The sequence below is a fragment of the Melanerpes formicivorus genome, unplaced genomic scaffold, assembly GCF_026170545.1.
Source record: "Melanerpes formicivorus ecotype bairdi unplaced genomic scaffold, bMelFor1.0.p_v2 SCAF_128, whole genome shotgun sequence".
NCBI classification, from domain to species: Eukaryota; Metazoa; Chordata; class Aves; order Piciformes; family Picidae; genus Melanerpes; species Melanerpes formicivorus.
This window is the reverse complement of record NW_027142480.1, coordinates 706511-731643: the sequence shown is the minus strand read 5'-3', so window position 1 is coordinate 731643 and position 25133 is coordinate 706511. Positions and strand designations below refer to the sequence as shown.

The window sequence follows — 25133 nt, the reverse complement described above, 5'->3', positions numbered from 1 at the left end:
GGATGAAATGTAATTTCTTTTATATTCCATTCAGTTTGTCAGTACTTTTTTCTTTATATCCTTAATCTATTTGAAGAATAATAGACTATGCTGTCCTCTGAATTGAATAATTATGAAATATTTTTTATTCAAAGAGTATTCAGGAATTAACAGATTGGCAGAGTGGTTAAAACAAAAATAAATGAAAGGCCACCTGTCTCTGCAAATTTGCTTTTATTATGTCAGACAATCCATCAAGAGTAGCATTTCAATTATATTTTATCACGGAACTCACAGCTCATAAGGCCATAAATCTCACAACTAAATATTTTATGTGACGTTAAATCAAAATAAAACTTCATCTTAACTATACCAAGGGATCTAATCAAAGTATTATTTTGGCTTTGCACTTCATAAAAGAGAAAGCATTAGAGGGACTTTTAAAGGAAGGCAAGCGAAATAGGAAGGCTTTAAAGGCCTCCGGGATCTACATTAAAAAAATGAGGTTTTTCTCAAAGATTAGGTATTAAGATATTAAATACCCAGTTTTGCCTAATGGCTGGCTGAGACCATCTAAGAGGGAGCTACTTACCATCTGTCATCCTCTGAGAAATACTGTAGCTTCACTGTGAGGACAAGTTTTGGGTAATAAGTCGTGTAACTTTATTTTTGCCCCTAAGCTGAAAGGCTGATACTCTCTCTGAATAACCTGATCTTATTTGATATATTTCATTCCCTTTTTCTTAAAAAGAAAACAAACAAAGACAAAAAAAAAAAGTAATCATTCAGTTAATTTAATTCTCCTGCTTTGGGGTGACAGTGGTTTGGTTTTATTTAAGTAACAATCCATGCTCCTTTCATTATATAATGGGATGTTGTCTAACAATTAGAAAAATATAGATGTCAAAGTTAAATGCAGTCAGGTTCAAAGAGAACCACAATTACAAATTCCTTTGCCAAGGTACTTCAAGTCCTTATGGTGCTGTCTCACAATCTTAAGGCATCGTCAGTTTAGTTGTGTTACTTATTCAGCAAGAAAGTAGATGTATAAATTGATTACTCAGATAATTAGTTGGAAGACCATCTGTAATGAATTAAAAGTAATCTATTATGTAATGGGTTTTTTTTGTTAGCTGAATGTGGAGGCCGTTTTAAAGGAGAATCATCAGGAAGAATCTTGTCTCCTGGCTATCCTTTTCCCTACGACAACAATCTTCGTTGCATGTGGGTAATTGAAGTAGACCCAGGAAATATTGTCAGGTAATGGAAACAAATATTCTGATTTTTCCTTATATAATAACTAAATCAATACCTGTACAGTAGACTAAAATAAATAAATAAATAAAAGGAATGTAGGATTTAAAATGAGCCTGCAGCTTAAGGCCGGTATTTTTGACATGCTAAGTTTGAAGGTGTAGGTTTGTGTTGAAACTGTCTTTTGTACAATGAATGTTGGTTGGTGAAGATCAAGATTTACAGTTAGTTACATTTTTGTGAAATATTGATGAAACTTAAAACAATTGTTAGTTGAGGATATGTAGGCCAACATATTTATAGACTAGAACTGTTAACTAGAAGTCTGCTTAAAAACTATCTAATGCGAACACTATTTTAATGCCAAAGTTATTGAAAGCAGCCATGTGGAGATGGATTTGGAGCCGTCAGTAGATGAAAAATCAAATGAGGTAGCAGTGTGTGCTTGCAACCCAGAAAGCCAAACACATCCTGAGCTGCACTAAAAGAAGCATGGCCAGCAGGTCAAGGGAGGTGATGCTTCCCCTCTAGTCCATTCTCATGAGACCCCACCTGGAGTACTGCATTTAGCTCTGAGGTCCCCAGAACAAGAAAGACATGGACTTGCTTGAGCAGTCCTTTTCACAAAGGGCATGAAAATAATCAGAGATCTGGAACACGTCCCCTTGAAGACAGGCTGAGAGAGTGGAAGTTGTTCAGCTTAACAGAAGGCTCAAGAGACACCTTACAGTAGCTTCCCGGTAGTTAAAGGGTGCCTACAGTAAAGATGGTGAGGGACTCTACAGCAGAGAGTGTAGTGATAGAACAAGGAGTAATGGCTTTAAAGTGAAAGCGGGTAGATCTAGAACAGAAATGCTTTGCTGTGAGGGTGGCTAGGAACAGGAACAGGTTGTTCAGAAAAGGTGTGGATTCCCCCTTCCTGGAAGTAAGTGTTCAGAGCCAGGTTAGATGAGGCTTTGAGCAGTCTGATCTTTGTAGAAGGTGTCCCTGCCCAGGGCAGGGGGTTGGAAGAAGATGGTTTTTAAGGTCCTTCCAACCTAACCCATTCTATAAGTAAAAAGTACTGGAGATAGCAGAATTGTTTAGTAGAATATTCTACATGCTTTTTTTAAACCCCTGTATTTTGATAGATACTTCAGTTAGATATTTATTCACATTATATCACTAATTGCATGTTTGCAGTTCTATTTCATTTGTTTTGATGAGAATGTGATCCAAACCTATTTTCTGAGGAGATTCTGTGGGTGCTTAAAGATTATTTGAATGATTGAAGTAACACATTATTTCGTGGTAGACATCAAACATCATAAAGTTTCTTTCTTTCAAGTACATTTCTGTATTGGGCTTTTATGCATATAAAAGTAAAGCTGCAAAATATAGAAAATTGCTCTTGTAAATCAAAGTTTATTTGCTTGTTGGTGTTCTTACAGCCTCCAATTTCTTGCATTTGATACTGAGGCATCCCATGACATTCTACGAGTTTGGGACGGTCCACCTGAGAATGAGATGTTACTCAAAGAAATTAGTGGCTCACTAGTTCCTGAAGGTATTCACAGTACACTCAACATAGTAACTATCCAGTTTGACACCGATTTTTATATCAGCAAATCTGGATTTGCCATACAGTTTTCAAGTAAGTTGATCGATGTATTTATTTATTTATTAAATAACGTACTTCACTCACAGATAATTGCAGTGCTGGAAATACTTGTAATCAGTGAAAACACTTCTCGTGGTTTTAGGGAAAGAACTGGCCCAGCCTTTATGGATAACTCATATCTTTGTTGTGAAATTATATTTTTATTTAAAATAATACTAAAAATAAAACTAAATTACAAATTCATGTCCTTTGCTAATTTGTCTTGGTTTCAAGGGCAGTTTTGGCACTGACAGAATGCTCATAATTATGACTAGTGGTGTTTTTACAAAGGTGGTGATGTAGGCGTGTTGAAGGCTTCATCCCTTTCTAAAGTTTCTGCCTCCACAGACATCTGAGCAGTTTTCTTTCCTGCTGTTCTCATATAGGATGAAACAGGAAATAGCACAATGAGAACAGCAGTGTCCTCCCTTTTGCCTTCTAGCGCTATTTCATCTTATTACAGGCAGCATGATGACAAGTCTAAACAGTGACTTAACTGCTATTAAATCTCTTTAGACATTTTTAGAGCTGTTACAGAATAAATCATTGGGTAAGGTCTGTTTTGCCCTTTTTTTTTTTTTTTCTGGTCAGTGAAATTTATATGTATTTGTTCAAGATTAGCAAGATCTGTTCTAATATCATTATTTTGTCTAGAAGTAGCGATGTTTCTAACATTAGTTTCCACAGGCATTCCTAATGTTGATAATATTTGTGGTAGAAGTCCCATCCCTAGAGGTTTTTAAGGCCAGGCTGAATGTGCCACTGAGCATCCTGATCTAGTGTGAGGTATCCCTGCCCATGGCAGGGGGGTTGGAACTAGATGATCCTTGAGGTCGCTTCCAACCCTAACAATTCTATGATTTTATGATTATTTACTTTGCTTGGTGACTGTATTTAGCCCTTGTTTTTCCCTACCTGCATTCTTTCTATGTGTATGACACATACTGTGGGCACACAGTAATTTGAATGGAGAATGAAGTATGTGAATGCGGAGACAAAGTAAAAAGGTGTTTAATGTGTAGCAAAAGAATGCTATTCATGTTATTCATTCCTTAGCTCTAAGATATTTTTACCTTTTACCAATGTCAACCCCTTCAGAGCCTGTTTGGCAGTCTCACATATCTCCTTTTTTTAATACTGAGGCCAAAAAGAACATGGGGAGAGCATTATCCACTGAACTTAGTCAGGTAGTTATTTAGGGTGAGTGGAAAAAGAGATTGATGTAGCCTAAGAATGAAGTTCCAAGGAAAAATGGATGGAACATGGGAGTAAAATCATAAAGCAGCTACTCATGTACTTCCAGTGTGGTATCTGAAAAGAGGTTTTAGAATTGTATCGGAAAGGAGAGATATTTTATTTAATTCTCCATGCTCTTGCAGTCCATTGAGATCTAATAACAATTTAAGGGATCCATGAAGTGTTACTGCATCTCAGCATTTCTTTTAGTCTTCTGTCCGGAATCACTGTGATTCTTCTGACATACTTGATATTGCACTGTTTGGGTATATAATCCTAATTAGAGTGACAGAGGGTTTTGTTGGTTTGGTTTTTTGTTTTGTTTGTTTGTTTTTTCTTTGTTTGTTTTTCCTATTGGGTTGGGTTTTTTCTCTGTTTTGTTGGTTTGGTTTGGTTTGTTTGTGTGTGTGTGGGGGGTGTTTTATTTTGGGGAGGGGCTGGTGTTCAGTTGTTGTTTTTTTCACCCCTAAATTAAGATTTATTTTTTTTAAGCCATAAATAGCTACACAACCTGAATTATACTTTTGCTGATGGACATAGTATTTTACTAACTAGAAAATAAATATATTTGAGGAGATGGGAGAAAGAGAAATATAATTCTATTAGACTTTGTTTCAAGCTATCATATACTTTCTTTGAGTATATAACCTGAATGGAACAGATGGTGTCTGCATACTTTACCTACAATGTAATTAACAAACAGAAAGCTCTCACAAGGGAGGTATCTCCTTTTCCTTTCCCTTGCCACTTCATGAAATTGGATATGATTATTTAACTAGGTTATTTAGGTCTTTTACTCCAAGAGGAATGTTATTCAATGATATCAGATATTTTATGTTCAAACCTTTATAAGACTCTAAATGCTTTATATGTTTATTATTATTATTATTTTCTTCATCTTTAAACTAAAAATGTCTCTAAAAAGTGGATTAAAGGTCTTATAATTTTCACGTAGCTTTTTTAATCTCATTTTGTCAACTGCTTATACACAGTTCTGCATCTATCATTTATTTAATGAGATAAAGTATTCACCATTGATAGTGTAGCAGAATTTGAATGCTACTCCTTTACAAATAATCAAGTATATACAGAAAATTCATTTGTATCTCATAAAGAACAGGTTCTTCACCATATTAAAGGGGGGTGAGGGGGTGTTAGACAGAAATCCTAGAGAAGCTGAAATGTTATATCAATAGCAGAAAGAACATTTTAATTTAATTAGTGTTATGTATTAGAGGTGGTACTATTAAAATTGTCTCTAAGGCTGCTCAAAAGAATCTTTTACATGGCATTGAAATTGTAAATAATTTTGCAACATTTGGGGAATGGGAAGGAGAACAGAGACAACATAAAATTTTCTTGTCCTTTGCCTCGATTAGTGTGTTCTGTTTTTCTTTTTGTTTGCCTGGCTTTCTTTGAGGAAAAAAGGCGAGATGTTGTTATCTGAAACAGTAGAATTATTTCCATGATTGCAGCATTTTTAGACTCTTTCTGTATATAGTTAATATGAAGGAAACTAATTTTTTAATGTTAAATTTCTGAGGAATATTGCAGAATTTTTTATGATTGTCAAGGATAAACTTTCTGCATTAATAGAACTGTGTGTTACTCTGAGAGGCAGAAGTGAAAATTATTGCTCAAGCTTCTGTGCTATCTACCAGTGTCATGACTTTGGAAAATGTCTAAATGGGATGAACAGATTGAGCAATGTAACTAGAAACAAGTGGCATCTGTCTTCCCTTAAGAGAAGAGTGAAAGGTTGACAAGAGGCCACAAGCAATACATGAACAGGAAGGACCTGTTGCTGCACATTTTCTCTGAACTGTCAGAGCCAAAGAGTAAAGAATCAAATACATACTGGAAAAACACCAATGAAAGCAGCAGCAACTTCATTTGGTCAGTAAATTCTGCATAAAGTAGGAAATGAAGCTTTCAAGAAAGGTGAACAAGAAAGAAAAGGAAACGAATGTGCATATGCCAGAGACATGAACTGTATGTTTTAGGGTCACACAGAAGTGATAAGCTTATTAATACATTTTCTTCAGTTGATACTGCTTCATATCACCAAGCTGAAAGTAGTAGCTGAAAGAGGAAAAGACAAAGATTACTGAAAAAGAGTTAAGTGGCTGCAATAAAGGGTAGAAAATGGGAGATAATAATCATGTGTGCTTAAAATAATCTTTCTTTTTATCCCTTTAATATGCATGAAGTGTATAATATCAGATCAGATCCTACTGACGTTGATGAGATTATTTCCCTAGATTTCAAGGGCCTTTGAATCTGGTATTTCAAAAAAGCTTCCTCTCGTCTGGCTTTACAGTTCAAGTGCCATCTCTCATTTATGCAGAAAGAAGGGATCTGTATTCCTCTCTCATAGGCCATTATTTCATCATTAATAGCTGTTTTACTGAGTCATTCAGCATTACAGGCTGCATTCTGCTTGGACCTAAGTGTGCAGTCACATTTCTGACTAATCAAACAGCACACAATATGAAGAATTACAAGGCAGCCAGTGCACAACTAACCTGTAAATGTGTTTTGAGTATGTGAGAGGGGTTTTGGAAATAGATACTGTAGTAGTACTTCATATCATGTGGCAGCAATTTCATATATAACAGGATATACCTTAGAGTGTTTGAACTTACCCTGTCATCAAAATACAATTATTCCTCTCTATTTTGAGATTGGGTAAACAGTCCTTTGGAGTTGCCTCAGCAGACTACAGAAAAGGTCTAGAAAACTTGTGCCAAATACCTACCTGTGTGACTTAAGTTTGACAATATTAATTTCTAGTCTTGAATTATAATGTATGATATTCCAGGAATTGGAATCAGCTGTCCAGGGAGGTGGTTGAGTCACCAACCCTGGATGTGTTTACAGTTCGTTTGAATGTGGTTGCTTGGGGATATGTTTTAAGAATGAACTTTGTAGAAGAGGGTTCTCGATTTGACTTGGTGATCCTAAGGGTCTTTTCCAACCTGAATGTTTCTATGATTCTATGATATTGTTTATGCTGATTATATTTAGTGATTAAATGGATACAAGTCAGCTTTCTGTATTTATGTTTACTACTGTTTTATCATCACACTGTTTTCTAAACTTCCTTTGTTTGGTCTTTCATTTGTTTTTGTTGGGGTGGTGTTGTTAATTTATTTGGAATTTGGTTTTGTTCAAAGACAAGTATTTTAAGAATGGATTTATGGAATCCATCTCTCTTCTTTCTCAGAGTATTGTTTACACCTTGTATAGGGATCGCTCTCTGACATAACTTCTTCATTTTTCTGATGTGTGATAGGATTTATTGCTCCTCATGTCAGTTCCATAGCAGAACCAGCTTTTCATCTTAAATGTGTTCATACCCTGGTTTGCTGACTTCTTTCAAGTGTGAGAGGAGTCCTTTGGATTTAGAGGTTTCAGGATGACTATTTTCCTGTCACAAATAACTGTGAATGTTTACACTTCTAAATTTAGCCCAATGTTTTTGTTGTGGTATTGCTGAAGGGAGTGTTGGCATGGTATGTCTTCCTTCTCTTTTCTTTTTGTTTTTTCTCTTTTCTTTGTGTATGTGTGTGGGTGTGTTTGTTTTATATTTGCTTGGGTTTTTTTTGCCATTGTTTGGTTTTATCATCAATAAGCTTAAGAGAGAGAAACTGTTAAATAAGTTGTTTTTCTTCTAATAGCTGTTGCCTTTCTTCTAAGTAACAGATGTTAGTGAAAGATGAACTTCCTAACTTAGGAGTCTTTTCAATGATAAAAACATCATTCCTGATGCAAGTTTCTAAATTACATTAACTGCACAGTAGCTGGTATTTCTTAGTTCAATAGTACAGGTGTATTTTCTGTAAGCAAATGCCACCAGTCAATGTTTCCATGTAAAGTGCCTTAGTAATGAGTTGAACCTAGGATGACCTGAAGTCATGGTATGGCTAGCTGAAAGCAGAAAGGAAGTATTGAATGGAATAGGTTAATTTAGAAGTACTTTTGAAATGATGAGTAAGTGCTCCTCTTTGTCATGCCACCAAAAAATTCCCTTCTCTTAATCATATCAAGGTTTGAACTTCCTTGCTTTGAATCGCGTGCAACACAGCTTGGCCAAACACTTGTGACTTACATCACTGCAAAGCCTACTTGCCCTAAATTTACAGATTTAGAGTTTAAAATAGACTTTGTCTGACTTATGATATGGCATTACAGAGAACTCAAGCTGATTTAGTTCCAATTTGGGAATGTCATGCGTTTCAGATTAATGTTTTAAGTTCATATTTCAATTTCATATGTGTGAAATCTATTCTTTGAATCTGAGAAACCTGCTGATGTGTTTCCTATTAAAGCAACAGCAAAATTTGACACTATAGGTTTCTCAGATAAAGTTGTCATTCTGGTGGTATGTCATTTTACTTGCAAACAAAATCTAATACAGACCTTTGTGACTGTCTGTACAAACAAAGTACATTTGGAAGTGCAAAGATGTCTTTATGTAGAATCACGATGTTACAAAGAAAACCACTTCTCTATTTCAGAAAAGATTCTCTAACTTCCTAACCAATTTTTCCCTTTAGTTTACGTTCTTTAAAGTTAACTATTGATTGATATCTAGTGTGAGGGGTCCCTGCCTCTAGCAGGGGGTTTGGAACTGGATGATCTTTGAAGTCCCTATCAAGCCTGACAATTCTGTGATTCTGTGGTTGAAATAGTGCACAAGACAGCAAAATGTTTCTGTAGCAGTATATTTGCACAAACCTTTGCAACTCTTCTGGCTAAGGTAATTAGAGGCATGTGTTTTATTTTCCATTACATTTTGTGTGTGTGTGTTAGTCAGTAAAAATACAGTGAAATGTATATGGCTTACACTATTTTGTGTAACAGCTGTCTTCCTAAAATACTGATAGAAGAGCATTACAGTTTGATACACAATTGTATGATTTAGTCACAGTAGCAAATGTTAGAATGAGAGGATAAAGAAGCCTGATCATTTACATCCTATACTTAATGATACTGTTTCCCTCTTGAGGCTCTTTTGGGACCAGAATTATGAGCCCTGATTGACCACATGAGGAATATAATTTCAAGGAAGCTTTTCCCTTCCTTGCATTTCCATTATTATCAAAAAGTGAGCAAAACTGCATGAGTCCAGGGCTTGCAACTTTTTGTCTTCTGTGTATGAAGAAGCATCTCCCATGGTGTTTTCAACCTGAAAATTACTATCTACATTAATTATTCAGCAGTCCTCTCCTTGCAGCCTTATGCAGAACTACAAGCAAGCTGCAGTGTGACTGGTACATTATCTGCTGATGTTTACATGAATTATTTTGGTGAAACCACGTAAAAGTAAAGTTTTGTACCTTTAAATACAACTTCATCCTGCCTCATTGAAATACCTCTTGCAATATGTTTTTCATGTAGGAGAGTAGTTTTGAGCTGTTTTGTTTCAATATTCTCTGAAAAGGTATCAAATATTTGATACAAAACACAGAAGAAAGTAAATATGGAACTGACATACAATCATCTGACTGGGAAAAGCATTTTTCCATGGCAAACAAATAAGATGTCATAATTATTTTGCTCTCTGTTTTCACTGACAAATTCTGATATTGTATTAATGATACTTTGCAGATGAATTTTCTGGTTGGTGTTTCCAGCATCACTAATTTTCTTTATTTATGATTCATGTGCCATCCTTTACACATATACACAAGCACAGGCATACATGCATGCACGTATACATACACACCCATGTGATGGGCTCTTTCCTGCAAGTACAGATACATCTTCAGGAGTGTTACCATTTTTTCTATGCTCAAATTACAGCAGAATGCATAAATGTAGAGGAAGGAGAGCTGTCCTGAGATTTATCTTCTGTTTACACACACATATCCTTTTTCTCAAGCTAGAATTCTGTCACACTCTCTATGTGGATTCTTTGAATTCCATCTGCATCTTCTTCAGGTTTGAGAAGAGAGAACATGGCAGTTACTTCAAGTTTGTCAACTCATTGTCTGTTCCTTCTTTCCCTGTTTCCCCATTCATGTCTAGGACTGCATATTTGGTAACATAGTGCATTTTTAAGGGAGCTTTTGCTGCTATTTTATTGCCATAGTTTTTTTTAACTCCTTAAAAGCATTCTAGTAAGATGCCAGATTACATATGAAAGCATTTCACTGAAGGAATGCTCATCTTTCAGTCTTCTGTATGTGCCTGTGAAAAAATTATTTATGGACTGGTGACTTCAGTTGCTGGCTGGACATATTCAGTCCCACAGTCTGAGATATAATTCATTTACATACAGGGATTTTAAAATGTTTCAAAAGAAAATGAAAATACGAATCAGATCTTTTTTACTTCTTTGTATTCCCATTGTTGTTTTGGGAAAGTTAATCTACATGAGACTAGGGAAAAAAAAACAACAACCACCACCAAACAAACCAGAAGCTGTTTTATGAGAGTGTTCTGTAATTTGTTACCATAGTATAATGCTTTCCTAAGTAATAAATTTTAGTTACCTTGACAAAGGTAAGAGCAATGATACTCAAGTGTATGGACAAACTGTTACCAATTAATGATGCCAGTTCTGTATCTGTTCATAACTGTTCAATTATAGTACCAAAAAAAAAGGAAGAAGTAATCAAAAGCTAAACCTCAGACAAAAGAGAAAATTTAACTTTTAAGACAGGAACGATCTTTCCTCTCTTTGGAGGATTTCAGTTCACCCACGGTGCAACGGTAAGGGCAAAGCAAATCAGCAGTGATGTTCTCTCTTCCACAACTGTATCCTTAACATGTGCAACAGAACAGGTTGCACACTGTTCTATAAGGAATAAAATGAAATATATGTATTTTCATTCAGATGATCTTAATAATCTTTTCAGTAGGAATGGTATTAAAATAGGAGTGATAATTGGTAAGATTTTTCAGTTCATGTGTGTAGTCCAAGATCTGGTGATTGCTTATTTCTGAGAAGCTATTTCTATCTCCCTGTATTCATATGCATGCATAATGAAATATGTCATATGAAATAGGGATAAATCTGGTATAAAAAGCTTAAAAATCCCTGTAGTTCCCAAAAAACCCTCAACCCCCAAAACATGCAATCCAAATGAAATCAAGATTTTCAAAACACTTCTCCCCAGCTGGAATGTGTTGCCAGCATGATTACATATTGTCACAGTATCCATTTTATGCCGAGTTCCAGCAATTATCTGAAACCATATGTCAATTAATTTTTTGGGGCTGGGTTTTATACTCAGTGCCAAAACTATGAGCAAATGCTTAAGGGATAATAGATGTTCAGATCTGAAGAGTTCTTATTTATGGTGGGGGAAAAAACCATCTACTTAGAAACTGTGAATAAAAGCTCCTAACTTTCTCCAGTAAAATGTGGTAAAAGCAATGTAGCACTTCAAATGGCTTTAACAAAATGCCTTTTAACAACTAATATAAATCGACAACAACAAAGCCAGTAAGAGAAAAAGAAAATTAGCTTATACTATTAAACCTGTGTCTCCCTAAGAAGTGTATCTGACAGTAAAACTTGCTAAGGGCCATTAAGAACAAACATGAGCTCCACTGTTTCCCCCACAAAAAAATGTATGAGACTATACCAGGGAGGTCATTCTGCCCCTGTACACTACACTGGTTAGGCCACACCTCCAGTACTGTGTCCAGTTCTGGGCCCCTCAGTTTAGGAAGGATGTTGACTTGCTGGAACGAGTCCAGAAAAGGGCAACAAAGTTAGTAAGGGGCTTGGAACACAAGCCCTATGAGGAGAGACTGAGGGAGCTGGGGCTGCTTAGCCTGGAGAGGAGGAGACTCAGGGGTGACCTTATTGCTCTCTACAACTACCTGAAGGGGGGTTGTAAACAGGCAGAGGTTGGTCTCTTCTCCCAGGCAGCCAGCACCAGAACAAGAGGACACAGTCTCAGGCTGCGCCAGGGGAGGTTCAGGCTGGAGGTCAGGAGGAAGTTTTACACAGAGAGAGTGATTGCCCATTGGAATGGACTGCCCGGGGAGGTGGTGGAGTCGCCATCACTGGAGGTGTTCAGAAGGAGACTTGACAGGGTGCTTGGTTACATGGGTTAGTTGATTAGGTGGTGTTGGATGATAGGTTGGACGCGATGATCTTGAAGGTCTCTTCCAACCTGGTTTATTCTATTTATTCTATTTAAAATGTAAACAAGACTTTAAAAACAAGTTCACTGAACAAGTGCTACTAAATAATTTTCATTGATAATCAGTACAGTGCATAAAATAGTCTGAATACAGATCCCGAATATAATAGCACCAAAATACTTAAGGATGCAGCTGGTGAGGAAGTCTGTGTTTTCCAACCTGAATTATCAGGTAGGCATTCTACAATTTATCATTACTGGTCATACCAGTCCCTCCAACAGGACCAGAATCAGTATTAGTCCTTCTGCTCATTTTGGGTGATTTTACACTGGAAACTTGGGCAGTTTCCTTGTCATTCACAAGTATGTGCGTGCATTGCTGGAGCCTGCTAGTTGTTCAATCCACTGTTTGTCCTTGGCTATATTCCAAGGCCAGAGGTAAAGACCAAGTGACCACCCTTAGTTCTTTCTTCTGTTCCAGTGATGACCTTGATTCATCCTCATCCTTTATTGCTTTCCTTCTATGCTTCTTTTTCCATACAGGGGCAGCTGATGCTTGCACAGGCTGGTTCTCTGGTTAAGCTGTCATGCCTGTTGGTCTGTTGGCCCAGAAACCTTCTATTGTCCCTGAGCACTCTGAACAGTGATGGGAAGGGCTCAATAGGCATGGACTAGACCCATGCCATTTTTTTTTCCATTTGGGGTGTTTTTAGGTTGATTTTGTTTGATTGGTTGTTTTCCCAAAATGATTAATTTCTTCTTGTGTTAGGGTCCTGAGTGAATTAAACTGGTGTTACTGGTCCTGAGTTGCCTTATCTTTGAATATGCTTACCTGTGGGGGATTGTGTCCCCCGGACTGAATGGTTGAAGATAAGAAACTGCAAGAGGAGATGAAATGGGAACCACTTGTGGTGGCTTAACAAGTAACTCCAATAGATGAGATAAGAGCCAGCTGTGCTACCTTAATAAGTATCACTATCTAGCAGAAGAAAAGGTCATTAACCAATCCCCTGCAGCCACACCAGGAGGAGAGCTACGAATGGGAGCTGCATGAGGGAAGTCATGAGTCTCATTGGCTTGCTGCCTCGGGCAGGAGCTCTCTGTCTGGGCTCTTGCTATACTCTGCTTGAATTCTATCCTTGTTGCTGTGGGTGCCACCCTGCACCGCACAGCGACACTTACCCCCTGCTTAGAAGCCCCATTTAAGCTCAGCACGTCTCCCAGGCAATGGTGTAGGAATGCTGGTCTCCAGCTCCTTGTACCTCCACTGTGAGGAGCTTGGCTCCTACACAGACCATCAAGAGGAAGCATGGCTCCTGGATAGACTGCCAGCCAGTCAGTCATATCCCTGGACAATTTTGCCTGGTTTGGTAGTAATTTTTCAGGCAGTAGATGTTTTTCCCCAAAATGCACCTAATTCTCATCTTGTCAAATGTATATCTAGAGCATAGCATGCTATGGGAATTACAAGGCATGACTTTACTCTCTGTGTTTTTGGCAATGATTGTTCTCACAGATGGCTAGTCAGGGTCTCCTTTACTGCTTTTTTTCCAGGTTGGGATCTCTCAGAAAGCTCACATGAAAGCTTTATTTATACATGGGTGTGCACATATAATTCAGGAGAAGTTTAGAGAACAATATGACAAAAAAACCTTACTGGTTGGTTGTTATCAAGGTAATATTACCAAAATGGGAATTTTATTCGTTAGACACTGGGAAACAGGGAAAGAAAAAAAATTAAATGAACCATACCTTGAACAGGACTTTGCAGAACTTGCCCATGTGCAATTTTTCATGCAATTCTACAAGTTGTGCCTTGCCTGTTTCTATGAGCCTGGGGACAGCCAGTGAAACCCCCACTAAGAAACTACACAGATAAACAAATGCAAGTCTATAACTCACTTAATGAACTTCTTTTTCAGGACAGAACAATCTACTTGAATTAATTAAGCTTTCTTCTGAGGATAGCATGCATGCAACTAATGTTTGACAATTTCATGCTTGCAAAGTACACAGGACAGTTGGGGTATGGAGACCTTCAAACTCTGTTGCACACCCTTTTTTGTGCTCAGCAGAAGCTGTGGATTCTGTGAATTCAGAGGCAACCAGGAAAATCCCCGTGGAGGGCTATTGGGGATAATGTAAAACCTATTTCAGTCATTAATTTCCTGTTCTGATATGCAGTACCAGGCCTGGGGCTAGGATGTATTTCATCAGTACTTAGTGTAAGGGGGAAAGATTCAGAAAGTTAGAGAGATATGGGGGCATGGTCCTTGCTGTGTGCAAGATAAGTACTGATCTATGGCTTTGGGTAGCAAGATGGCCTGGAGACTATCAGTCTCTTTCCTTCAAGAATTGATTTCATCGTGTTTCAGATAAGGCACGGAAGTGTTTCTCTTGTTTATGACAGGATTCAAGGCAGGTAGCATTTAAGTGGGCAGAACACAATTTCTCTCCAATACCAACAAAAGGATACAGTATATTCTGGCATCTCAGAAGATGAAAAATAATATATGCCTTATTTTTCTACTTGCTTCAGCCTAAGTGTACCTTAGAGACTTCTTTATTGCTTCTGACCTGGGTTAATATATGAACCTTTTCATATCTGATGGAATTCTGGTCCTGTATGATCTACCTCCAACATCTTATTCTTTTGTCTGAAACATTTACAAGATCTACTAATATAGTGCACTGAACTTTAGTAATCCTGTATTTTAGTAACATTTTCCTAAATTAGAATGCAGCAGCTTAAAGATATAGAGTCCTGAACATTGTGTCTCAAGCAGCACTTCTATAAACTTCTATGATTATATATAAAAAGTAAGTCTTTCACTTATTCTGCAACAGTTAAAAGTTCAAATAAATATTTATCCAGTCTTCGAGGAATAATCATTAAAAACTTCTGATCAGAGTTGATTTTTTTTTTGAGAGATGTTTTTGGTGGTGTTTTGTTTCCTCTCACCCTGTACTCAGAACTTCTTATGTGGAAAAACAGCCCTATAAAACACCCCATAACTTTATAGACCTAATTCTTTTACTTCTTTTATCATGCCCTGAAAAGCAAGATGCTTGTATTTTTAGGGAAATAACCTTTTTTAAACCAAGATTTCTTCCTCATAAACATAGTAAATATACAAGCCATACACATTTCATCTGAATACATTACTGTCTGCTGGAATTAGCTCCCCAGAAAGAGGGCATCTGAATTAAATCTTACTACTGCCACTTTGTGTTTATGTTACACAGATTACTGAGCTCAGTGGGACTAGTTCCACAGGCAGCTCTTGACATTTGTTATTTATTTGTAACACATATAACATGCTACAGTTGTACAATGTAAGTAGAAAATAATTTTTACTTACAGAAACATTGACCTGGTTATTTTGCACATAGCCTTACACACTTGGGTTCATAATAGTTGCTCATAATGTGTTAAATCTGGGGAAAAAAATACTTCTAAATCTCTCATGTTTCTCTTGTAGTCATTGCAATTTTGTGTCATCTTAGCAATAATCTATACTTATGTGTTATTTATTGTTGTCTATTCTCTCAGTAGTTGTCTATTCTCTCATATTGAATGAGTGTGCCCTTTTTTGTGTAGGTGATGTCTTTAATGTTATTAGAAAAACCTAGCACATCATATATGTTGTGTGCAAGGATATCGATATGAGCAATCAAAGGAATTCACTTCCAAATTCACTACTAAACATTACAGCATACATACATTTAACAACTGAAGATGTGTCCAAACATGGCTTATATGAAAATTGTCATTAAGTCAGATGTGCTGGGTTTTCCGGGTACTATGAAATCTTCTACTTCCCTTTTTTCTTTCTAATTGCAACAGTCCACAGATTAAAATAAAATAATAAAAAAAAAAAAAGGTACTTGTAATAATTAAAGTAGATAACAAAAAGTATAAAACCAGCAGACTTTTGGGTGATTTCTTAATATTTTAAAAGTCAGTAGGAATATTTTGGATTTACAGAGTTTCCTGATTGGAAAAATGTAGTGAAGCAAAAATGTATTGAAAATCTGACTTTTAATTCAATTTTATTTGTTTTCCCCTTCTCTGCCAGGCTCTGTAGCCACCGCTTGCCGTGATCCTGGTGTCCCCATGAATGGAACTAGGAATGGGGATGGAAGAGAACCTGGAGACACTGTCATTTTTCAGTGTGACCCTGGCTATGAATTGCAAGGAGATGAGAGAATAACCTGCATTCAGGTAGAAAATCGGTACTTCTGGCAACCCAACCCACCAGTCTGTATAGGTATGCAGCAAAAAATACAGAGAATGGTTTCCTAACATTTTGATATTCTGGTGTAATGAACCACACTGCTCTAGGAATTCTCGTTGAAGGATAAATACATACAAGTACTCCTCATATGATACATTTTCTGTATTAAGTTCTGAAGAACATTATCAAAATCTTTCCTCTGTAGTTAGTTTAGGAAAGATGTTGAGTTGCTGGAACGTGTCCAGAGAAGGGCAGCAAAGCTGGGGAGAGGTTTGGAGCACAGCCCTGTGAGGAGAGGCTGAGGGACCTGGGGTTGCTTAGCCTGGAGAAGAGGAGGCTCAGGGCAGACCTTATTGCTGTCTACAACTACCTGAAGGGAGGTTGTAGCTAGGTGGGAGTTGGTCTCTTCTCCCAGGCAATCTGTGACAGAACAGGAGTCTTAAGCTGCACCAGGGGAGGTTTAGGCTGGATGTTAGGAAGAAATTCTTCACAGGAAGAGTGACTGGCCATTGGAATGTGCTGCCCAGGGAGGTGGTGGAGTCACCATCACTGAAGGTGTTTAAGAATAGACTGGATGTGGCACTTGGTGCCATGGTTTAGTTGATTAGATGGTGTTGGGTGATAGGATGGATACAATGATCTTGAAGGTCTCTTCCCACCTGGTTAATTCTATTCTAATATTTCTCATTGTTTCCCTCTCAAGGCTGTATAATTTATAGTTTGATATCTGTGACAGAGATAACGAGATCATCAATGTCAATGGCACTGTTAGCTTTACCTTAAAACTTTAAAAAGACTAATACACCTGGAGGTTTTGGTTGAAATTCATATGCCTGTGTGTACACATACATACATAAAATAGCTGGCAGATGACCTAGTACAGTTATACATGAGGTACAATTATGGTTAAGCAGGGTGCAACAGGAAAGAATGTTATGTTGTTTTTTTTTTCTTTAATTGCAATTTTGTTGGTTTTGGTTTTGTTCTACTGTTCTGTTTTAAGTGAGGTTCTTAGTTTCCATTTTATATCAATGGAAAAGTTTTGTAAACAATGAATTGAAGCAGGGTTTTCCTCCGAATGGGATATGTATAATGCTAATGCAAAGAAAAATGTCATACTGAATTATAATTCTTTAAATATATCTTCAGAATAGATACAAGAAAGTTTTTTTGGTTTTCTTCAGTAAGTATGGTTAAACACTGGAAAGTTTTCCCAGAGAGGGTGTAGGTGTCCCTTGAGTGGAAACAGTCAATGTCAGGCTCCACAGGGCTTTGAGAAACTTAATCTGGTTGAAAATGTCCCTGCTTATTGCAAGGAGATTGGACTAGATGCGTCTTACAGGTGCCCTTCAACCCAACCTCTTCTATGATTATATATTTGAGATAAGGGGTTGGAATGGACCTCAAAAAATCATCTAGTCCAACCCTCCTGCTAGAGCAAGATCACCTGGTGTAAGTCACATGGGAACTCAACCAGGCGGGTTTTGAATGTCTCCAGTGAAGGAGAGTCCACAACCTCTCTGGGCAGCCTGTCCAAAAACGATCTTTGCAAAACATTCATGTTTTCTTGTTCTTCAATGAAACCTCAGTTGAGGAATGTTGAGCTATAAAATGTCTTGAAAATAGTGATACTTTCATTCTTCGTATTAACTATATACATTTCTAGACCACAAACACACAACATGTAGGATCCTCAAAATCACAGAGAACTAAGATTTTTTTTCTATTCTATGTGTGCTTGGAAGATATTTTCTTTATTTCTTTGTCTGAAAACTGCAATCACTAGTATGTTTTTGTTGAATTTAATTTATAGTATTACTATCTTGATCTGAGATCCCAATCAGTGTTGTCTGGTGATAATGTAGTAGTTGCATTATCGGTATAAGTAAATCATATTTCATAATGTAAGAACTATACTTCATGGCCTAAGACTTTCTTTTAACAAGAGGTGGAAATCTTATCCAGTGAAGATTTTTTTATGTCTGCACCAGAGCATTTTCAACTTCAGAGTATTTTCAGAAAAGACTTGACATGATATTATGCAAGCAAATAAAAGGACAGAGAGTTCAGAAACAAGTCCTTCACTTAGTAGTATTACTATTTGTTTAAGGAGAAGTGTGGATACATTTTTTATTTTGATTAAAGCTTTGTAAATACTCGACTTGTTTCTTGTTTAAATTTTGGAGGACATTAAATGCCACTGAACAGATTGCTGGTGTTTGATTCTTTTCCTCTTGCCTTCTTTCTTTAATTCCAATTTATTTTTATTCACAGCTCCCTGTGGAGGAAACTTGACTGGCTCATCAGGTTTTATACTTTCACCAAATTTCCCTCATCCTTATCCCCACAGCAGAGACTGTGATTGGACTATCACTGTTAATAATGATTACGTTATATCATTGGCATTCATCAGGTAAACTGCTATTTGCTCATCATTCTTAAAGTCATGCTTGTAACTTTATTACTGGCTTTTTTTTTTTATGGGTTCAGAGCTTTGTAGGTCTGTGTGTATACTGATGTATGTATACTGTATGGAACTCTGCATGTATACTTAACATAACTGTCAAAGTGATTAATAATTGGGTGTTCTGGTAGTAGTCATATCCAGTGTGTTATTCAGTACACACAGAGATGGAGCTTGGGAGCTCATTACTTCTGTTTTTCACTGCAGTCTCAGTTTACACTATCTAGCATGAAAGTGATTGGTGCTCTATTTACCAAGATGTTCTGCCTGAGAAAGCAGCATGGAATAACTCACTGAACTGACCCCAGCCCAGAAGGATTTTCTTAAATGATGAAGCTTACTTATTCATCATACTTTATATGAGACAACCACCTGCTATTTAAGCAAAGTTTTAAAAGTAGTCCTTATATCTAGTTTTATTAGTCTGCATTATTTCAGAATACTGCACCAAAATATGTCTTGGTATTCTGATTATTAAAATGAATTATTTTAGCACTCTCCCTTATCACTGTGTAAGAATAAATTAAGCCAAGTGGAATCCACAGAGGAGCTTTTCCTGTCTGCATTGTATACAATCCATAAAGTAAATTAATATGCATATTATGTGTGAAAAATAAACCTCCCTCTGGGGTATATCATGATGTCACAGAAAAATTAAAGGTTTTACTTGTACTATCACGTCAAATTTAAGTCTTTCTAATGCTGGTTGTTCTACAGTAATGGTTTTATTTCAAGTCCCATCTGAATTCAATCCTCTGTGGCCTACCCTGGGGTGATCCTGCTTTGGCAAGAGGGTTGGACTCAGTGATCTCCAGAGGTCACTTCCAACTCCTACTATTCTATGGTGGTTTTGATCAGTGATAAAATGACTTGTTTAGTGATGCGGACCATATAGTTGTCCATTCTTGGTGCTTGGTGATGCAGTGTGTGTTTTGAAGAATTCCTTCCAAGACAATTAATTGCTCAACTATGTTTACATAATTAATAATTTAATAACTAATTTGGTGATTTCAGAATGCTGCAAGTTGGTAAGGAACTTTATACTGCGCAGTAGCACTTCTTCTGGTTTGGCAAAACATCATGGGATCAAAATATTTAATGATATTCTACTCTCTAATTGTACATTTTGATATATGGGATCCTTCATTTTACAATAAAATCAATATTTTACAGTGTGACTTTTTACACTGTAGTATATGAACAGTTTATAGATAGCTGTTCTTAAAACTCAGGCAATTACTATGATTTTTGGCAGAACCTGTCAATCTCACTCTTGGTCCGACTGCATACTTACTGATACTTGCTTCCCTAATGACACACAGCCTGTTCCAGAGTGAGAAATAACCCCTTCCTGCATAAACTAAGTACTGGATACTCCACTGAGTGTTGTTAAATATGCTTTTGTGTGGGACCTACTCCAGCTAACCCTTTTAAATGCAGGGTCAAACTGTTGCTTTAAAAATTGGAGCTGTTTTGCCCTGAAGAATCTGTATCATGTCTTCAATGTCTACATGTATTTTAACTGGGAGCTAGTGTCAAGTAAAGACAAAATAATTCTAGTGGTTAGATTTTGATTCTTTTACTATCAATGTTTTTTAAAACTTTTTTTGTACACAGGCAGTCTTATAAATAATTTTGATTAACTCTCAGCCCCTAACTAAAATTCAAAATTGACTAATTATGTTAGTTAATTAAATGTAGCTGAATCATTTACTAAATTTATTATTATTATTCTAATTAGCAATCTAAGTTCAGAAGAAAATACGAGGTTTCAATACTATATCTTTTCATTTAGACTGATTATAAGCAAAATGCTTCTCACTCTTGAAGTTCCTGGAAGATCATCCGCTGGTGGACTGAAACTATTCATTCTAACTGGAAGCTGTATGCACTGTTCTTTGCATCTGACTGCATTATATCATAAAGTATTTCTTCTGAGGATTTCAGTAAATCTATGTTGTTTATTTCTCTAAAGCTTTAGAAATAGTGTTCTTTTTCCTTCATCTTTTTTTTTTCCCCTGCATCACATCAAAGTATTGCTATTAAGCAGAGAAAAAAAAATAATCTAGTATTTCTGTTTCTTTCTAATAAAATGCTTCTACAAATCATTATTCTGACATTGAAGGGTTTTTTTCAACTTTCATGAAAGCAGTGATAGTAAACTTTTATTTAATCTGAGTGAAAGTGTTGCACAAAACATATTCCATCTAAAATTTCTCCCTTTTTTTGTTCTACAGTTTCAGTATAGAACCAAATTATGATTTTCTTTATATCTACGATGGGCCAGATGGTAATAGCCCACTGATTGGGAGCTTTCAAGATAGCAAGCTGCCAGAGAGGATAGAAAGCAGTTCAAACACCATGCATCTGGCTTTTCGGAGTGATGGATCTGTTAGTTTTACTGGATTCCATCTGGAGTACAAAGGTAAATAAAACTATTTTTCTTTTCTATTAAAAATGTCCAGTGCATGACTGTAAATTTTAATCTGATTTAATTTCTCGTAGTTTTCTTTCTGATAAAGTTTTGGGGTTGTCCCTGAGTATGATAACATACATTATCTGTACATGCAAACTACGTTACAAGTTTACTAATGTAAAATAAAGCTTCTAGTATGATTTAATTTAGTTGATAGATGATAATGTTAGATGCATGTGTCCAAAGAAAATAATTTCAGATAGCAGTTTGCAGGCTTCAAAAATAATGATACAGTGACAAAAGTTAACAGCATATACACATGGTTTAATTTTATTTTTCCCAGAATATAATTTAATTGTTGTTTTCCTTTTCCACAATGAAGTATGTTGGCATATGTGTATTTGAGATCCTGTAAGGTGAAACAATGTTTCCGAATCTAGGACATCATATTTTGACTAGTATGATAGGCCATGGTATATTTGTCTACCTGTCTCAGTCAGATCTGATTGAGGTCATAACACACCAAAGAACAAAATACATACTTGTAATTTTTTCTTCATTCTTTCTTCTTCCTCATCCTCCCCATCCATCTTCTTCCTCATCCTACTCCATCCATCAAGTCCATGTCTCTTCATTTTAGAGGCAAGGATGTCATGCAGAACAATGTCAAATGCTTTTCTCAAACCCAGGTAGATGATATCAGTTGCTCTTCCCTCATCCACCAATTCTGTAACCTCACTGTAGAAGATCACCAAAACAGGGACTTCTGATTCTTCTTTACAAGAAGTCAGTAATGAGTACCATGACCAGTACTAGAGGTGCCCTGCCTCCAGGCAGGTGGAAAAAGGAGACCACACGGTTTATTTGCCTGTATGTATCTGATGCTTGATACATCAGACTCACAGGACTATAAGAATTTGGTGGACACCAGTGCACAATAAATACCAATGCCATCAAGCTATGAAGGGAGAGAACCTGTCTTTATTTCTTGAGCGGCAAAGGCATCTCAGCATTTAATTGTATGAGAAGGCAAAGTGTGCCTAAGAGGGAATGAGCAGCATAGACACACAATTGTGACAGGCTCAGAAGCTTTATGCATCCTGGCATAGACTTCTTCAGGATAGGGTATTTCAAGGATCCAAAAGGATACCAGTGAGCCTTTGGTATAGCTGCCTTGAAGACACAGGAAATGAAACAACTGTTTACCTTGCCTGGTCTCTCAGAAGACCCTTCTGTGGTGGTGTTGCTGAGGGCTGAAGACCAGTGGGTGTCAGTAGCTTCCACAGTGTTGTACTGGTGACAATATTGCGCCAACTAATACTCCCAAGGGGAGTAATTAGTAAGACTGACTTACCTTTTAATAGTTGCTTTGCTTATGGCCAGTTAGAAAGTCTAGTGGAGAGTGGAGACTGATGGCAGACTGTTGTGGCCTGAGCGAAGTCATGTCACTGATGAGAGTTACAATGGCAGCCAAGTAGCATGCCATAACTGATATTGCCATTACATTTTTCTTGTTCCCATTGGCAGCAGACAGCAGGCCAGAATTTGCCTGCAGTTGGAAGGGCATCCAATACAGCCCTATCATCTGTCATGAACAGATCCAGACTGCACTGGAACAGGGTGGAACTCTGGAAAACCTGCAATACATTGATGACACCATTGTTTGGGATGACACAGCAGAAAGGGTTTTTGAGAAAAATAAGAAAATAGTCCAAATCTTTCTGAAAAACCGTTTTGCCATAAACCAAAGTAAGGTCAAGGGACCTGCACAGAAGATCCAATTTTCAGGAATAAAATGGAAAGATGTTTTTTTTCTGGATCCTGATAGATGTGATTAACAAGAGAGCAGCTGTGTATCCATTGAATCATAAAAAGCAAACATAGGCTTCCTTAGATGATGTGGATTTTTGGAGAGCGGATTTTCCAAACTTCAGTTGATTGTAAGCCCTTTTTATCAATTGACTATGAAGAGGAACCATTTTAAATGGGGCCCTGAACCCTTTGAACAATAGCACTCAGGCCAGTTCAGACAGATGTACAAAATATGGCATATACTGCAACTGGTAAAAATAGTCATACTTGGAGCTTCTGGTATAGAGCACATGTCTGGATTTGATGTTAACTCCTAGAGTTTCCAAGTCAAGGATACAGAGAATCCAAGGTCCAGTATACTTCAACTGAAAAAGATATATTGACAGTGTATGAAGGGGTTCAAGGTGCATTGGGAGTGGCTGGTAGTGATGCACAGTTTCTCCTGGCTCTCTGACTGATCATGATAAGGTGGATGTTCAAAGGAAGGGTCTCCTTTGCACATTATGCTACTGATTCTGTGTGGAATAAGTGGGTCACACTATTAACAGAACAGGCTCAAACAGTTGCCCAGAAATCTTGGAAGTAACCATGAACTGACCAGAAGGCAATGATTTTGGAGTATCAACCAGCAGGTGGATCAGGGTGCTATAACTGAAGTGGGCCAGGTAGATCTGGATTGGCAATATATGGGTGGTTAATTTATACCTCAGAGGGCGCTTGATGCCTCAGCCCACCAAGGAAGAGATGGAACATGCAGATAGGTCCATGACTAAGGAGTGGACTTGGCCATGGACACTTGTGCATGGGTTATCCACATATGAGAAATATGTGCTGCAATTAAGCAAGCAAAGCACTTAGAGCCTTTAGGATGTGGAGCACAATACCTGTAATAGAATGGGTTGATGACGTGGGTTAGAACAGCCTCAAATGGTCACAGTTGAGTTAAATCTGCTGCTGATACTCAATACCATACTGCCATCATGCCAGCTTCAAAATGAGTTATCAACATAATCTCATCTTATATCCAAACCACAGCATTCTAACAGCTACTAGGAAGAAAATAACCCTGTCCCATCTGAAAGCAGAACACAAAGCCTAATGTAAAGACCTGCATCTTCGATAGAATAACCCCATGCAACAGTAAAGTCTGAGGGCTGGTGGGATAGGGAAAAATTCTGTGGTAAAGGTTCTGGAGGGCCTTGTACACAAATTGACCATGAGCTAGAATTCTATCCTTGTGGTTAAGAAAGCCATTAGCCTTCTGGGCTGAAAGTGGAACACTTGAAGCAAGAGTGGAATCAACAGATCCAGGCAAGTGATTCTTCTCTCTAATTCTTCTGAGAGTTCACTGATACTGGAAAAAAAAATTACATACAGAAGTCCAGTCCAATGGAGAGTAACCATGATGATTGGTAGGGTGAAGCATATATCACAGAAAGAGAGTCTGAGGGAACTGGGTTTTCTTCAACTAACTAATGAAATCATAGCTGGACTGGACAAAAGCAATCTAATCAAATTGGCCCTGCTTGTGTGGGGTTTGTGCTATACCTCCTATAACCAAAATTGTTCTGATTAGATGACAGTTTTTCACACAAACTGTAGTAGCTGCATTTGTGTCCTGTGTGTACATTGTGTATTTTGTGTGGCAGTAGTACTCAATTTGTGCTCCATTGTCAGGCCATATTTTTCAGATACAAATCTCAGATACAACCTGTGTCTCAGGTCTGGTCTGTAATCCTCTTTCTAATGGAGTTTTGTTCTTTTATTCCTCCTTCTCTTCATTTCTGTTGTATAATGGAGGAGCAGCTTATTAGTTCTACTAAGTGCTCTAGAGAATAATTATGGAATGTTTGCTATAGTTAAGTCTGTAATATTCTTTCTAAGAAGCTTATTATGTCTTTGTTTTCTTTGAGACTTAGGGATAGAGTAGTAACTCATCAAGCTCTGGACAAAACACCTGCTTCTCTTGGCTTTTGATGTTGTTTTTCCA

General features: G+C 37.2%; 1 protein-coding gene across 1 annotated transcript in view; it reads left to right on the top strand.

The window, feature by feature from the left end:
- Positions 1–25133, top strand: part of CSMD3 (CUB and Sushi multiple domains 3) — a 406730-nt gene that overhangs the window by 262685 nt on the left and 118912 nt on the right. Inside the window, exons 26-30 of the mRNA XM_068167989.1 lie at positions 1113–1239; positions 2664–2866; positions 16293–16484; positions 18726–18864; positions 21153–21340. Of these exons, the coding sequence (XP_068024090.1) occupies positions 1113–1239; positions 2664–2866; positions 16293–16484; positions 18726–18864; positions 21153–21340 (849 nt within the window). The remainder of the gene's footprint in view (positions 1–1112; positions 1240–2663; positions 2867–16292; positions 16485–18725; positions 18865–21152; positions 21341–25133) is intronic.